Here is a 16,060-nt window from a genome sequence, read left to right as displayed (position 1 = left end):
CATATAGTCCAGTAATAGTGTTTTCATGTGCAATAACACCAAATTTGATCTCTTATCTGTAATCTGGTTAAGTAATCTCAGAAGCAAGATGACTTTCCTTCATAAGGTCAATGTTCTCATAATGTTCTTTTTTATTTACTTTTTCCATCACTGATCACCTTAAGCATATGGTGAAAATTAAAATTAATTTACAGTTAATGTCCGTTTAATCCTTAAGGGAAGAGAAATATTTGTCTTCATAATCTTTAATCTGAATGTAATAATTTGCTCCTCTGAAAAACATCTGCATATAAAGAATTTTTAACATTGAATCATTTAATTGTGGATAAAACCCAATCATGCCCACATTTTATTTTTCTCATTGAATATTTACAGCATTAGTGTAATTTCTCAGGCAAAAAAGGTTCATTGCCTATTGTCAATAGTGTAGTGATGCATGATGACGTACCGCTCACACAGAAGTCACTGCAAACCAAGCAGTTTTCTGCTGGTTATTGTGGCGAATTCATGTGACCAACTTGAACCTGTTGCAAAATCTGCATGTGCAAATCCTTTGTCCCTTATGCAAAATTCCCAAAAATGTGGTTTCCTATTGATATGACTGGATTTTGCCCTTGAAAATTCACTGAACAATGGTAAACGTGACTGCATCTTAAGGCACAAAGTTTCTTTCCAAAACCTTTACTCTCTTTGATCCTCTGTGATGGAATAGTGCAGTTGTACAGATTACATTGCTCCTGGAGTGGTCAAGCTGGTCTACTGGCTCAAACCAGGCTAACCAACTTGTAGTTCAGCTTATCAACCATATTGACCAGCTAATGGCAATAATTACCAGCTGGGATTTTGAAGCAGGATATGAGCCTCTTTTGTAATTCAGAATACTGTTGATCATCTTCATCCAGCTTTTCTTGTTTGATGTGTTGGAAGGCAATCACAACATCCTTTTGATACGGCCAAATAAAAAGTGTTATTAGTCATAATTCTGCAATATTTTCCATGATTCATAGATTTATTACCCTGGCGATGTTAATAAGTCTTTGCAGTTGAGTGTCTACATGAGTATCTGAATGAAAATAATGATCCAAGTGGTTCATACTGTATGTATTTAGTCACTCATGTTCTGCAGAACCTCTATGACTAGATGTGCTTGAATCATATGTTGAAGTAATTCTGAACTCTGAATTATATGATGTTTGGAGTGTCATTGTGTTGGTGAGTGATGTTCTCGCTCCATCAGTGAGAGGTGTTAACCTGAGGAAGGTATTATAGAGTTAGAGGATAAAGCCTTATGAAAGATGTTGAGTCAGGTGGATCTGTCTGTGTGTGTTACAAGGCTTATCGTTCACTTTGCCATCAGACTCAAGACGTTGTGCTGCTGGATCGATCGGTCACTGTCCGTTCCTCTGCATCTGGACCCCCAGGGTCTCATGATCTAATCCCACACATCTCCAGTGAGGACCGTGGCCTCTCTAGTCTCGTCCAGTCTCACGGCACTGAGCTTCAATGCTCTCGCTGTGACCCTTCAGCTGCCAGTCTTGTATTGTTCTCCCTCCGTCAGTCCACGTTCAGCTTCTTCACCTTGCCATGGACATCGGTGGCCTGACTACGGTGGTGGCCAACTCGGCGTACATCTCGGCCCGTGGCAGTTTCGATGGCACGGCCAACCCGGCGGCCAACCGAGACAAGAAGTACCACGCCAAACTCAAGCTGCCCCACATCACTGTGTGTGAAGATCTGAGGGAAACTCTGGATCTGCAGTTTAAGAGCATTTGTGTGGAGCAGCCCATCGGCAAACGGCTGTTTCAAGAGTACCTGGAAATCACCAATGAGTACAAGGGACCGTGTCGCCTCTGGAAGGACATTGAGGCATACGACACCGCCGAGGATAAAGATCGGGCTCAGAAAGCAGCCAAAATCCTCCAGCGTTACATGGAGCCTTCTGCCAAGCTCTTCTGCCCGTTTTTACCCGAGAATGACATCACCAAGGTGAAAGAACGGCACGGGGAGGCAGCAGATGACCTGTTTGTGGAGATCCTGGCCAGTGTGTTTGACTTCCTCAAAGAGGTTCCCTTCACGTTCTATCTAGAGACCATGTACTTGAAACGCTTCTTGCAGTGGAAGTGGCTGGAGATGCAGCCGGTAGCCGAGGACTGGTTCTTGGACTTCCGTGTTCTGGGTAAGGGTGGATTCGGAGAGGTGTCCGCCTGTCAGATGAGGGCCACAGGGAAGCTGTACGCCTGCAAGAAGCTCAACAAGAAGAGGCTGAAGAAGAGGAAAGGCTATGAGGTATGAAAGCAGCTCGTTGCCTTTGGTTGAGATGAATTATGAGGGTCTTTCTTGGGAAAAGGTGCCATTGTCATCCAAAGGACTTACTACTGATAGAATGAACAGAACACTGTTCAAATTATTGGAAATCTAAAGTTAATGAGGTTGAAATAGGTTTAGTGAGGATAAATGACTATTGGTGCCCTGCTACTTTGGGCCTGAAATGGATAAATATTATGTCTAGAAAGTTTAGCAGTGACCTTCACAAAACTGTACCGATGAAATAATGACCTGAGGTCAATCACACCCACACTATGAATCATGGCAATTCTTTAGAATGATTGTTTTATTATTGCTTGTTTTCCAGCTACTGTCAGTGTCTTTGGCCTGTAGTGATTGATTTAGAGCAAAACCATTTGAGCTGCTTTTCCCACAAAGTTTCTGATCTTCACCAAATTTGGCACTGATAGTCTTTAGAACCTTTCTGATACAATAAATTACACAGATAATTGATAATGTAATATTATGGTGTAATATTAAGGTTATATTAAGATACTATTCAAAAGCATGTGTTTTACAACTAGTGAATTCACCTGGGCGATCGCTTGTAAAAAATAAAATCAAAACCAAACATTTTTAGGCAAAAATGGCACCTTTTCCTGATTTTTTTATGGGTCAAGGTGTGTTTTTGAGAAGATATCAGGTTAATGGATATGTATTACTAGAATGATAATGGTAATGCTTAGATAACAGGATGTGGATCCTGATTGACATGTTGGTTTTGTGCGATTAAGCAGCTCAGACGTGACATTGATGATGAAGGTGAAGGCTTTACTGCAGGTAATATGCTTTACTAGAGCTTCACTCCTACAAAACAGTCCTGTTTTAGATCCCAACGAATGAAATGTCTAAACATTCAGAATTAGTTTGTGCTTTTATCAGTTTTGGACTGGTAACTGTTTCTGTTGGAATAAATTCTAAAAAACCGCCTGTGATCATAAATCTCTGGCATCATGTTCATAAATCAAAACATCATGTTCCTCATTCATTCTTCATCAGTATTGATCAGTTTGCATGTGTTTAAATGTCTGACTCTGACGTGTCCATAAACATCAGTCAGTTGAGTGAACAGTGCTGTGAACCAGAGGCAGTATTAGAGCTGATGAAACTTTAGCGCTTTGGCCTTCAGCTCATTAGGAAATGCAAGTCCAACACATTTAATTATGGAACAGATTTGTTGTGGAAATCCTGGGCAGGAAGAACCCTGGAGATGATACTGACTGTACCTGTGTCCATGTGTAAATGATGAACACTGTCCATCAGATGATTCATGTTAATAATTACCTCATTTATACTTAAAAGCTTGAAAACAATGTTTACAGACAAAGTACTGTGCTGCTTGTGAACATTCACTCAAGCATCATTAATGGCGTGTTTCTTCTGTTAATCATTGGTTGAGAAACACAAAACGGCGAAATGCATCCTGCATAGTCCATAATGCGTAAAATAAAACTAGTGCACTGGTTCACATGCAAATGATGTCATATACAAATAGCATCTGCAGAACATGTGTTAGTATACTGAGGCTGTTAAAATGCATTATATTTGTTTTACTCCTTTTGAATGTATGCATTAATCTGTAAAAATATGCTTTTATGTACTGTGGGGTCCAAATGTTAAATTATCCAAATGCATATTTTTTTAAATTAAATTTTCCTTCTAAATGATATTAACAACAATTTGACTGAAAAACCTGAAGATTATCCTTCACACTAATGTTGTTCTGTTCTCACAGGGTGCCATGGTGGAGAAACGGATCCTGGCTCGAGTTCACAGTAGATTCATTGTGTCACTGGCTTACGCCTTCCAGACCAAAACAGAACTGTGTCTGGTGATGACCATCATGAACGGAGGAGACCTCAGGTATGGATCATGACAATTCTTTAGAATGACTATGTTGTTATTGCTTGTTTTCCATCTAGATGTTTTTCTGGGCATCTTTGGCCTTTAGTGATTGAATTAGATCAAAACCATTTGAGCTGCATTTCCCACAAAGTTTGTCTGATCTTCACCAAATTTGGTACAGATAGTCTTTAGAACCTTTCTGATCAAATTAATCACATAGGTATTTGATATTCGAAAGCATGTGTTTTGAACCTAATGAATTCACCAGTGGCCTGTGGCTCGAAGCGAGATGAACAAACGGAGTAAGTTTTGAGTTGACAAAACCTGACAAATCCAACCCGGTTTAGATCAGGATCAGCTGTTGCACAACGCTCGGTATAAACGTTCTCTGTCAACTCAGGTTGGATCCAGAGTTTGTGAGGCGCGTGCACCTGAAAGTGTGATACATGCGGCAAACAGCCAATCACACGGAGCATGGAAAGCATCAGTTTGATTGACTTCTCATGAGAGTCAGCGCAATTCACTTCTCTGTTGAAGATGAAGAGATTGTTATGAATTGAAACACATTTACAAGGCAGGAATAAACACTGCTGGGCAGCTACTGACTATATCAATGCAAGTGAATCAACTGAATTGAAATAATTTATATTACAAGGAGCTCAAAAGAAAACAAGCTTCATCAGTTTAAAAAGCTTTATACACTGAACCTTGTATTTACATGTACAGTATATAGTTATAGGCTATGAATTTAAATGCTAAGTTTAATATTAATTGTTAACTCATATAATTAACTATATGAATATATTGTTTTAATTATACATAATTAAAATCTATAAAATATAAATATAATAAACAATTAGCAGCAAAAGATTTGTCTCCAAAATTGTATCACTATAAACTTTCATTTGTAGTGAGAGATAAAGGGGGGTGACTTTATTGCGTCAGATATGTGTTACTTTGCTCAGAGCTGATTGGTCCAGCTTTGGTTTCAAAGCTAACTCAGAATAAAACCTGCTCGGGAGCAGGGTAGCCGCATAGCATAAGTTGCCATGGTGACGAAACCCGCTCAAAACCAACCCACCTTTTTGAGGCCGAAAAAACTCAGAGTTTGCTCAAACTAAACGCAAACTCACCTAGGTAAAAACTGAAACCAGCTTCGTGCTAAAGGCCACTGGGCAAGTGCTTATATCACACCTGTGCTTTCAGCTGTTCAGATGAAATCTAGAATGTGATCCTGAGCCCAAGCGCTCAGAGTTGTAGTTTTGTGACTATGCCACCTACTGGTTAAATGTTAAGGTTAAATCCCCTCGTAACCTTTGACCCAGTAGGCCTGAAATGGCTCTGATGTACTGCATTTTGATGATGCCGTTGCCCTGCTTCGCCTGTGATTGCTGATTTTTTTATTTTTAATGTAATTATTTAATGTAATTATTTTTTCATGGCTGTTTGTAAACATAATAAAGAGTAGATATCTTTTTGTCACAGGTACCACATCTATAATGTGGATGAGAATAACCCAGGGTTCTCTGAAGCCAGAGCGTGTTACTATGCTGCTCAGATCATTCAAGGCCTAGAGCATCTACACCAGAAGAGAATCATCTACAGAGACCTGAAACCAGAAAACGTTCTGCTAGATAATGAAGGTGAAGATGTTAAAATGCACCACTCCTCAACATACACACAAATCTGCGGGGGTTAAGAGCCATTTCAGTCATGCTGGTGTTTTCAGGTCATGTTCGTATCTCTGATCTTGGCTTGGCTGTGGAGCTTGCAGATGACCAGCTCAAAACCAACGGCTACGCTGGAACTCCAGGTGACAACCTCCATCATTAAGTTCACTATAGTTTGTGATCAAAACTCACATGCCAAGAATCATATCTTGATGCTCATATATGTTCATATAAACACCATAATGTTAAACAAAAGCAGGATGACACTGGGTCATGAGAGCTGATGCTTTAAGGTTTATTCATAAAGATGTTCACCTCACCTCACCTCACCAGTGTTTGTGTGTTGTTTTCAGGGTTCATGGCCCCAGAGCTGCTGAAGGGTGAAGAATACGATTACTCAGTAGATTACTTCACTCTCGGAGTCACACTGTATGAGTTCATTGCGGCCAAAGGACCCTTCAGGACTCGAGGAGAAAAGGTGATATTCAACATTCATTCTTCAGAGGATCTTTATTAGATTCACATTTATGTTTTCAGCAGATGCTTTTTATCCAAAGTGACTCGCACAGAACATGCTTTTGCTTGGAATGGGGGGAAAATGCAAGGCCTTGTGACACGTTTTTTAAAAGCTGAACAAATTTTAACTTGAGCACGCCATGTCATGCTCTTCAGATGCAAACTAACCCTACTAACATACACTATACACATGATGTTTCGTAGTAAACCTGCAGATGCATATGATGTAGTAGAGTAATATTCATTTATTTAATTTTTAGCAAATAATATTTACTGAACATACCAAATGTAGGTTTCGTCTTGTTTTAGTGCATCCCATAGAAATGAATGGAAGAACATCTGGTACACTTTATATTGAGTGTCTGAACATTTACCATGTCATATTTGGGCTCTCAAACTACAGCTACATCTAGCTTCACCCACAAGATTCATATATATTATTAGGTGTTAACCTTTGAACCAAATGACCAAGAAACTACACTTCTTCCTGTTTCTATCCAACTAGATTTTCCCACATTTGGGATTTTGTTAAAAACATTCTTTTTATCCTAGAGCTTGAATCATTGGTCAGATGGTCAGATTATGCTGGCCAAAATGTACTGAAGTGGTTTCGATACACCTAATCATTGTAAATGTGAATGAAATGAACAGCAGGACATCAGGTGAGGATGTTTCGTGCTGGTAGCATTGTTTGTGCTTATTGCATTATTACACTTAAGTCCTGATTATGATTCTCATTAAATGCACAAACTGATAAAATATGCTTTGGCTTTAAAGGTGACATATCATGAAAATCTGACTTTTCCAGAGAACCAAAACAGATGTTTTTAGGAGGTCCGTGTTTCTGCTTCCACTCAAAATAGGCATTTTCAAAATGATATTATAAATGATCTGTGGAGTATTTTGAGCTGAAACTTCACAGACACATTCTGGGGACACCAGAGACTTATATTACATATTGTAAAAAGGGGCATAATATGTCTCCTTTAAAGTGTCAATGCAACAAATGTTGCTTTGAATAAAAGTGTCTGCCGAATGCTTAAACTTAAACTTGAATGTAAATTGCCCTAACATTTGCATTATCGTTGTTGTAATCGTTTAATGACAGCACCACCTACTGGCTGAATGTGTCAGGTTAGGATTAAAGGTTTAAAGAGATTGTTCACCCAAAAATGAAAATTCTGGCATCATTTTCTCACCCTCATGTTGTTCTAAACTTGTATGAGTTTCTTTCTTCTGTTGAACACAAAAGAAGATATTCTGAAGAATATGTGTAACCAAACAGTTGTTGGTCCCCATTGACTTTCATAGTATGGGAAAATACAAAAATATGTCAAAAAATACAATAGAAATCGATGGGGACCATCAACTGCTTGGTTACTCTTCAAAACATATTTTGTGTTTAGCAGAAGAAAGAAACTCATATAGGTTTGGAACAATTTGGGGTGAGTAAATGATTACAGAATTTTCATTTTTGATTGAACTATCCCTTTAAAGTTGGAAACTGACAGTTCTGTTGTCCTTACAAAAACACTAGTATATGTGCCGCTGTTATCCTTGGCTCTATCATTTTGATTCTTTGTGTAACAAACGTTGTGCTGTTCAGGTGGAGAATAAAGAAGTTAAGAAGCGAATCCTGAACGACCCGGTGACGTACCCAGAAAACTTCAGTGAGAATGCCAAGTCCATCTGTGAGGGTCTTCTGGCTAAAGAGGTGGACAAGAGACTGGGCTTCAAGAACGGCATGTGTGATGAGCTACGCGCACATCCGTTCTTCAGCGAAATCAACTGGAGGAAACTGGACGCAGGTGTAAAGCTGATGATAGTTTAGCGCAAACTCTTCCTCTGTGAGCAGCATGATTAAATTGTGGATTTGATTTACCTTTACACTTCTGTTCAAAAGTTTGGGGTCATTCTCAAGTCTGTCCAGCTCACCAAGTCTGCATATATTTGAGAGTAATTTTGTCAAATATTATTACAATTTAAATATTATTAGAATTTAAAATAAGTGTTTTCTGTGTGAATATATTGTAAAATGTAATTTATTCCTGTGATCAAAGCTGAGTTTTCATGCATTTTATTTTTCAGGATTCTTTGATGAATTAAAAAAAAATCATTTTGTAAATCTTTTATAACATTATAAATGTCTTTATCGTCACTTTAAATCAATTTAATGCATCCTTGATGAATAAAAGTATTAGCTTCTTATATTCCCCACACTTTTGAATCACAATTAATCTAAAAATACTAAATGTGATACTAAAAAACTAATGCTGAAAAATTCAGCTTTGATCACAGGAGTAAATTATATTTGAAAATATATTCACATAGAAAATAGCTATTTTAAATTCTAGTAATATTAAAATATATTGCTGTTTTTACTGTATTTTTGATCAAATAAATGCAGCCTTGGTTGTCTTCTAAGTGCACTAACACCACACTGGTGCCCTACAGGGATTCTGCTGCCTCCTTTCGTACCGGATTCCAAGACAGTCTATGCCAAGAATCTGGATGACGTGGGCGCTTTCTCCACTGTGAAGGGGGTCTGCCTGGAGGACGATGACAAGGAGTTCTTTGATGAGTTTGCGTCAGGAAACATCTCCATACCCTGGCAGGAGGAGATGCTCGAGACGGGCATCTACGGTGAGCTGAACGTGTGGGGTCCAAACGGCACTGTGCCCAACGACCTGCGCCGAGAGTCCATCCTGGAGCAGCCACCCAAATCCTCCACCTGTAGCGTTTCATAATCACACCAACACTGAACTGTCAAATAACAACATAGATTTGCTTCCGCTATTTTAAACAGGTTGACATTTATTCTAAGAGCTCACGGTGAAGGTTGAGTATTTGTGTTAGTGATTATTGATCTTATTGGCATTATTGAACTGTAAACTGAGTTCAAACACTCTGTGAGTTTACATGCACCATTCTGCTCAAGCATGATTAGCATTTAGGCTTTTAAACGGAACCGAATGAGAAAGAATATCTAAGAATGAGGAAAGAATATAGAGCGAAATGCTTTGCAGTCATTCTTTTGATATCCATAAAGCTCAGTAAGTTATAACATCTGTAAGTAAAATGAACCCTTGTGTTGGGTTCCGGTTGTTTTTCCCAAAAATGTTATCACATTGTATTAAAACTTTCTGAGTTTATGCACACAGAGTATGACAACTTCCCAAAAAATAATTTTTGCAATTTTTTAGGATTTTCCCCCCACCTCTGTTACACTTGTCAAAAATGGCCAGCCTACAAAAATTGCTTGTAAATCTGTCATTATGCTGTTTTTTTTTACCAAATGGACTTAGATTCAATCTTTCTGTCAGCTTTCTTTCAATTAGCACAAGTTTTGAATTTCTTTTGAAGTTCTGGTTGATCGTAGGCCTCACTGATCTGAGCTCATTCATCTTAGTTTTTGAGAGTATATTGCCAAAATTATCCATAAATTATGCTTTTTTCCCACTCAAAATTGAATATTGTCCACAAATAATGTTTTTTTTTTTTCAGTCATAAACTGCAGGTGCATAAGCTCAGATCAATGAGGCCTACGATCAGTCAGTTCCAGAAACACAAAACCTGTCCTAATTGAAAGAAAACAAGTTGACAAAAAGGATTGAATCCAATATTTGGTGATAATGTAGCATAATGAGAGATTTACAAGCAAAAGGCTGCACATTTTTGACAGGAACACCAATATAGGTATAGGATTTTCAGCAGCACAAGGGTGAAATAAATATTAGATACTATTAATAATCACATTGTTCTCTGATCTGAATGTCAAATTGGACAAATATCTGTGTATGTGTAAACTCAAGTTCAAAAACAAGTTCAGGATTACAAATGCTTTGAATACAGACTTTAGTTTCAACAACTGCATACTGTCTGAATGAATAATTCAGTGCATTTCTCATTTTTATTTAATTTATTTTGAACCCTTTTTATCCTGAATTCAATGTTTTTGTCTTTGACTGGTCTTAGTGATTTATTTTAATTGCTTTAATTAATGCCTTTATTGATTGTGATAACCCACCGGTGTTTTATGAGCCTGTCTGAGGTCGTTCACAGTGCGAGTGAATAATGTTGTCTGAGGTCGAGCGATCGGGTAACGGGTTAGAGAATAGTCAGGTGCTGTTGACTAGTCCTGCCGTTGTTGCCATAAACACAAAGACGCTTCTGTGCATTAATCGCTTTTTAAGTGCCCTAGCAAAGATACAGGTAGCTGTACTTTTTGGAAACAATTTCTATTCATGTAAAAAGCTGTAAATGTCTTTAGGTTGCATTGATTATTGAGGTCCAAATCATCCTTTTTAATAATGTGATAGTTGTCATAATTATGATTTCAAATAAATGTTTTGCCATAAATACACCTCAACTCTGGGTCTCTGTGTGTTTTGAGAAAAATAAAGAAGGCACACCGCTGATTTAAAGCAGGAATTCTTGTTATATTGGAGTTTAGTCCATCAGCCTGGGGCTAGTTGTCACACTTTTTACTCCAGTGAATATTTCTCTAGGTGGGTTTTTATTAACGAAAGTCAGTTTTTGGATAGACCCAGTTAAAACCTATTTATTGACACTGATTTGAGAAGAATACATGTTTTAAACATGAAACACTAGCTAAAATACTGTTTTTAAAATGTATTATATATTTTAAACTATTCTGAAACCCAAAACAATTGAAGAAACAACAAAAATGGAAAAGGTAACATAAAACATAATTAATGAATAGTATAAAATTACAACATATAAACTATTGTAACAACAAAAACAGAAAACTTAATGGGTTAGTTCACTTCCAGAATGACAATTCTGTCATCATTTACTCACCCTCCACTTTTTCCAAACCTGTATGAGTTTCTTTCTTCTGTTGAACATAGGGCTGTTCGATTCCGAAATTTTTGGAATCTTATTTGTAAAAAAAAAAAAAAAAATGACGATACATAAATTGTAATTTTGTCTGCTTTGCCCATGAAATTAGTCATAGCCCACAGCTCAGCAGGGACATGCGTTTATCGCATGAATTGAACAAGACATGACGTGTCTAATAAATGTGCACAGCTCAGCTGAATGATGAAGTTTACTTTGACTGTAGTAGGCCTATGCTTTGCACAAAATTAACAAGCTGTAACTTACACTGAAACAAAATAACCAGAACATTAACAATAACTGATAGAGCTCGTGGTATATCTGTCAATCAGATGCGCTCTCGGCCACTGATCTATGCTCGGGACGTTTTCTTTTATAATTATCATTGGCTGATAGAAATGTTTTTAAAAAAAGCAGTCGTGCTCAACCGCCTGTACTTTCCGATAAATATGATGATCCGTATCCAAAAATTTCCTGTTAAAGTCCTAAACGAACCCAAGCGCTCCTCGCTGAACAAACAACTCAAAATGGCCCCAAAATGGTGGACAAGCCAGTTCCACCGTAAAATAACCTCTGAATCGTTTTTTGAACTGGTTCATTAAAACTATCCGATTCAGGAAACGAATCAGAATTCTAATCACTTTTAGCGAGCATGAGGGAGGCGAATGGTAATAAAAATATTAAAATAAAAATAATCTTTTATCTCACAACTCTCGTAATTACGTAATTTTAGCGAGCATGAGGGAGATGAATGGTGCTTCTCAAACGGAAGGCTGCATCCTAAAATTTCAGATGATCTCAGTACGGACTAGTTTTCTTTCAGTTTATTTTCGTGAATTTAAAGGGGTCATATGATGCGATTTCTGACTTCCATAGTAGGGAAAAAAATACTATGGAAGTCAATGGTGCCCATCAACTGTCAGACATTTTATTTTGATTGAGCCAAGGATTCCAATGATATAAGACACTTGAGTCTACGATAAACGGTCAAGAGTTATGAGCAGTTTCGCGTTTGTGATCGCTGTAGCGCCCCCGATAGGCCGATTGGGGCGAGTATTTCGATCCGAGTATGGGTGAAGACTACTAACGTTACGGTCTGACCAAGTTTCAGCTCTCTAGTCTAGACCTTACGGTTTGGGCTGCACGATCAGTTTTAGGGAAGAAGAACAATAATAATAAAAATATTCACAATTACAATAGGGTTTCAGCACTACGTACTTGAACCCCTAATTAATGAATTGTATAATATTACAACATATAAACAATGACACAGCTTTCGCCGAAGTGACAATTTCTCAAAAGTAATATTCATGAGGCGTCTTCCACGTACATGCATTGCATATTCAATGTGTTCTCGTTTAAAATCGTGTAGGCGGGGTCGGGGAGTCTCTCTACTTTCCACCGGAAACTCGACGGAAATGGGTGACCGTTGATGCGCGCATGCGCACAGATCGCTGTCCAATGGGAAATGCGGTTGAAATTTTAAATCTCACTGAGCGCTAAGTCAGTTAGTTTCAGTCAGTTTAGCGTTGATGGAGTGAAAATGACGGAGGAATCCGCAGTAAAAGTGTGCGTTAGAGTCAGACCTCTTATTAAAAGGTAAGAAAAGCTTAATATTTAGAGCGTGGAGCTAAATGTAACATAAAACAGCCCTACGTTATTTGCTGATAGAATCTTAGTGGCGGAGCGAACAGATGCATAACTTATAGAAAAGGTTGTTTTTATTATATTTCGGAAGTAAACCTATTCTAAGAACAGAATGTACTTAAGTGTGCAAAGGTAATTTTAAGCTAAAAAAAAGTCTTAAGAGATTTTGAAAAAGTTTATTAGTGAAGGAATGACGAGTTATCTAATGACATCCTCTTAAATCAATACAAAAGTCTGTTTGTTATATTTCTGAAGTAAACCTATTTTAAAAACAGAATAGAAACAGTAAAATGTTATAATATTATGATAGTCAATAATAATATCTTCATATTTTGCTGGTTTACCAGGTTTTAGAATTACTGACAAGTCTGTCAGTCACCATACAGCTCATTTATTACATTAACCCTCATAATGCATTCAAAATATGTATAACGTTACGATTTTCGGGTCCGTTTGGACCCAGTCGTTATTTTATAAAACCGTCATAAATGAATAATTCATATTTTTTAACTAAACCCATATTGTGTCTGATCAGCAACTTCTCATTAGTGCAGTAGTGTGTAAATTTGAATGTAACGTTATATATATGTCTGTGCATGTATATACATCTAAATTTATGAATCCTATTTATTTCTAACAAAACAAAAAATATTACTCTTAAAAGTTCTGAAACTAAATAAATTATTTTTACTTGCATAAACTTTCAGTTTGAAAACTATGTGGTTTTTAGAATTTTTTATGCATCTCTTCCTGGTCAAAACAGACCTGAGTTCATTATGATGGTTAATGCTCTGTTTAACGTTGATTCTCAGACTCAACAATAATCTAATGATGATACTGATGATTTAAGGGAGGAGTCTGAAAGCCCAGAGCCAGTGCAGCTCTACTGGAGAGCCGACAAACAGGCCATCCATCAGCTGGATGATGATGGAGCTCAAACTAAGAGCTACAGCTTCGGTGAGTTGAACATCAGCGGATCTTCACTGACCAGTAGAGCCGTGCTTTATGTTCTGACCTTCATGTGTTTCAGACCGTGTGTTCAGTGCTGAAGAGACCACTGCTCAGCTCTACCAGGACATTGCAAAGCCACTGGTCGTGTCAGCAGTTGAAGGCTATAACGGTGAGTCCAGAAATCAGAGTAATTACAATTTATTCTGAAAGGTACTTTATGGATCCTTCGAAAAGCATGCTTAGTGCAATGTCAGGCAAACAAGTCAACAAAACCGTACATGTTGCAATTAGGCCTGGGCGATAAAACTGTATCGATATTTATCGACGGTACACCTTCTTCGATAACGATAGAAAAAATGTTTGATATAGGCAGGTGCTATGAGTGACGCAGACAGCACACACGAACACATGCAGAAATGAGTGCTGTGCCTGCCTGTGATGAGGAGATTGTGAATAAAGAATGAATATTAGTCGAATTTAAAATAAACATTTGCATTTTAATGTTAGGTGTGCATCAGGGAGCGTCATTAGTGGAGCGCGAGATGCGATAATAATGATGTAAGTGACATTCATTTTAATGTTTTGTTAGTCTAGCCCACGAGACGCGCCACTGCTGCGTTATTCATTCAAAATATTAGAGAAATATAGAAGCTCAATGCGGAGAAGATCTTGATTAGGTTAAAACCGAAACCAAGCCATTCACACACAGCGCATATTCAGCGCATTTTTTAGATGGACAAGACTGCTGCACTCGCGTCACACGAGATGTAGCCATGCAAAGTTAAAACAGCTCTTTAGATTAAGCAATGCATAAATACATGATGCTGTTTTGTTCATAATTGTTTATCCAATTTACAAAATAAAATTTTAATTATGAGTTAATTTAGACGTAATGCACGTTTTTATAGACAGATATTTCCTTGCGTTGACAACTTAAATGTGCTGCATTATTTTGCTCATTGCGCCCTCCTGTGGCCTCGGGATGTCAAAAGTTTCCTTAAAGGTGACATATCATGAAACTCTGACTTTTCCAGGTTTTAAGTGCTATAATCAGGTCCCTGGTGCATCTACCAACCAAGGAAACGTGAAAAAGATTAACCCAATCACTTTGTTTTGGTAAGCCTTTTTCTGCAAGGGTCAGAAAACGAGTGCGTCTGATTTCGCTCCCTTGGTGATGTGGCAAAGGGATCTAATTATAATATTAACGCCCCTTAATCTGTAAACTTCCACTCAACGCACCGTCATTTTGATTTCGCAAGCGACAACTGTGTACCATATTGTAAAAAGGGGCATAATATGTCACCTTTAAGACCTATTTAAATCTGCATATAAAACATTAGAAATGAGATATTTGTTTAATTTAGATTTTGTGTGTGATTGTTAAAACAAAAAATATTTGTTGTTTGTCTCAATAAATGGGGTTAATTTAAAAATACAGTGGTTAAATGTACAAAAAAATTTCTATTGCTCTGTTTAAAAAAAAAAAAGGTTATTAAAAAATGTAAATAATTATCGATACCGAACGATATGAAACATTATATCGTTAATACATTTTTTAGCTATATCGCCCAGCCCTAGTTGCAAATGCATACAAAAAAATACAGAAAATAAAAATGTATATATTGTGTATTTTATGTAGTGTATATATGATCACAATATACATAGATATGATTTGTACTTATGTATTTCATTTGCTTGGTCACTGTTGATTCTTAATGCATAATCTCCTATTTTCAGGCACGATATTTGCCTACGGACAGACGTCTTCTGGAAAGACCTTCACCATGATGGGAAGTGAACATAACCCTGGAGTGATTCCTCTTGCCATGGCTGATGTCTTCAAAACTATTAAAAATGTAAGTGCTTGCAAGTCTTCCTGGCATCAAATAAAAAATTTTTTTGAATTTCTATGACACAACATTTGAGATCTGAGTGCTCCTCCAGAGGAACCCTTTTACAGTGAATAACAGCTTATATTTCAGTCTTTTTCCCACACAAATGATTAAATGAATAGTGTACCAAAATGTACATTTTCAGCTAATTTTCATTTTTAAGTGAAGTATTCCTTTAATAATCAGTGTATGGCGTTATTTTAATGACAAATGTCCAGAGCGCATTATTGTAGCCTGAAAGCACATAAATATAATGCGCGAGCGCGAATCTCTCCGCTCGCACGCGGATTTCCTTTGCTCTCGCACAAAACCGGATGCGTGCGCTCAGATAGATGCTGCTCTCGCTCAGAGAGA

The 16,060-nt window shown here is 37.5% G+C and overlaps 2 protein-coding genes across 2 annotated transcripts in view; both read left to right on the top strand.

Annotated features, from left to right (window-relative positions):
• The first annotated feature begins 1,307 nt into the window (after positions 1–1,307).
• grk1a (G protein-coupled receptor kinase 1 a) lies at positions 1,308–9,439 on the top strand. The gene is made up of 7 exons (XM_016563086.1): positions 1,308–2,286; positions 4,061–4,188; positions 5,656–5,813; positions 5,900–5,983; positions 6,194–6,318; positions 7,963–8,164; positions 8,811–9,439. Exons 1-7 carry the CDS (start codon positions 1,585–1,587, stop codon positions 9,101–9,103), a joined length of 1,692 nt encoding a protein of 563 aa, XP_016418572.1. The 5' UTR covers positions 1,308–1,584; the 3' UTR covers positions 9,104–9,439.
• A 3,254-nt stretch (positions 9,440–12,693) lies between these two features.
• cenpe (centromere protein E) overlaps positions 12,694–16,060 on the top strand; it is a 42,111-nt gene continuing 38,744 nt past the window's right edge. The window contains exons 1-4 of the mRNA XM_016563089.1: positions 12,694–12,815; positions 13,714–13,820; positions 13,894–13,983; positions 15,552–15,670. Of these exons, the coding sequence (XP_016418575.1) occupies positions 12,760–12,815; positions 13,714–13,820; positions 13,894–13,983; positions 15,552–15,670 (372 nt within the window). The 5' untranslated portion in view covers positions 12,694–12,759. The remainder of the gene's footprint in view (positions 12,816–13,713; positions 13,821–13,893; positions 13,984–15,551; positions 15,671–16,060) is intronic.

This window comes from Sinocyclocheilus rhinocerous, unplaced genomic scaffold (assembly GCF_001515625.1).
Source record: "Sinocyclocheilus rhinocerous isolate Xijiao unplaced genomic scaffold, SAMN03320098_v1.1 scaffold920, whole genome shotgun sequence".
Classification (NCBI taxonomy): Eukaryota; Metazoa; Chordata; class Actinopteri; order Cypriniformes; family Cyprinidae; genus Sinocyclocheilus; species Sinocyclocheilus rhinocerous.
This window is presented reverse-complemented; position numbering and strand designations above follow the sequence as displayed.

Excerpts from the sequence above, each read along its gene's own strand:
- grk1a (XM_016563086.1), top strand. The coding sequence starts at position 1,585 with ATGGACATCGGTGGCCTGACTACGGTGGTGGCCAACTCGGCGTACATC. Across the intron at positions 6,319-7,962 it reads TCAGGACTCGAGGAGAAAAG|GTGGAGAATAAAGAAGTTAA; the intron begins GTGATATTCAAC and ends TGTGCTGTTCAG. Across the intron at positions 8,165-8,810 it reads CTGGAGGAAACTGGACGCAG|GGATTCTGCTGCCTCCTTTC; the intron begins GTGTAAAGCTGA and ends GGTGCCCTACAG.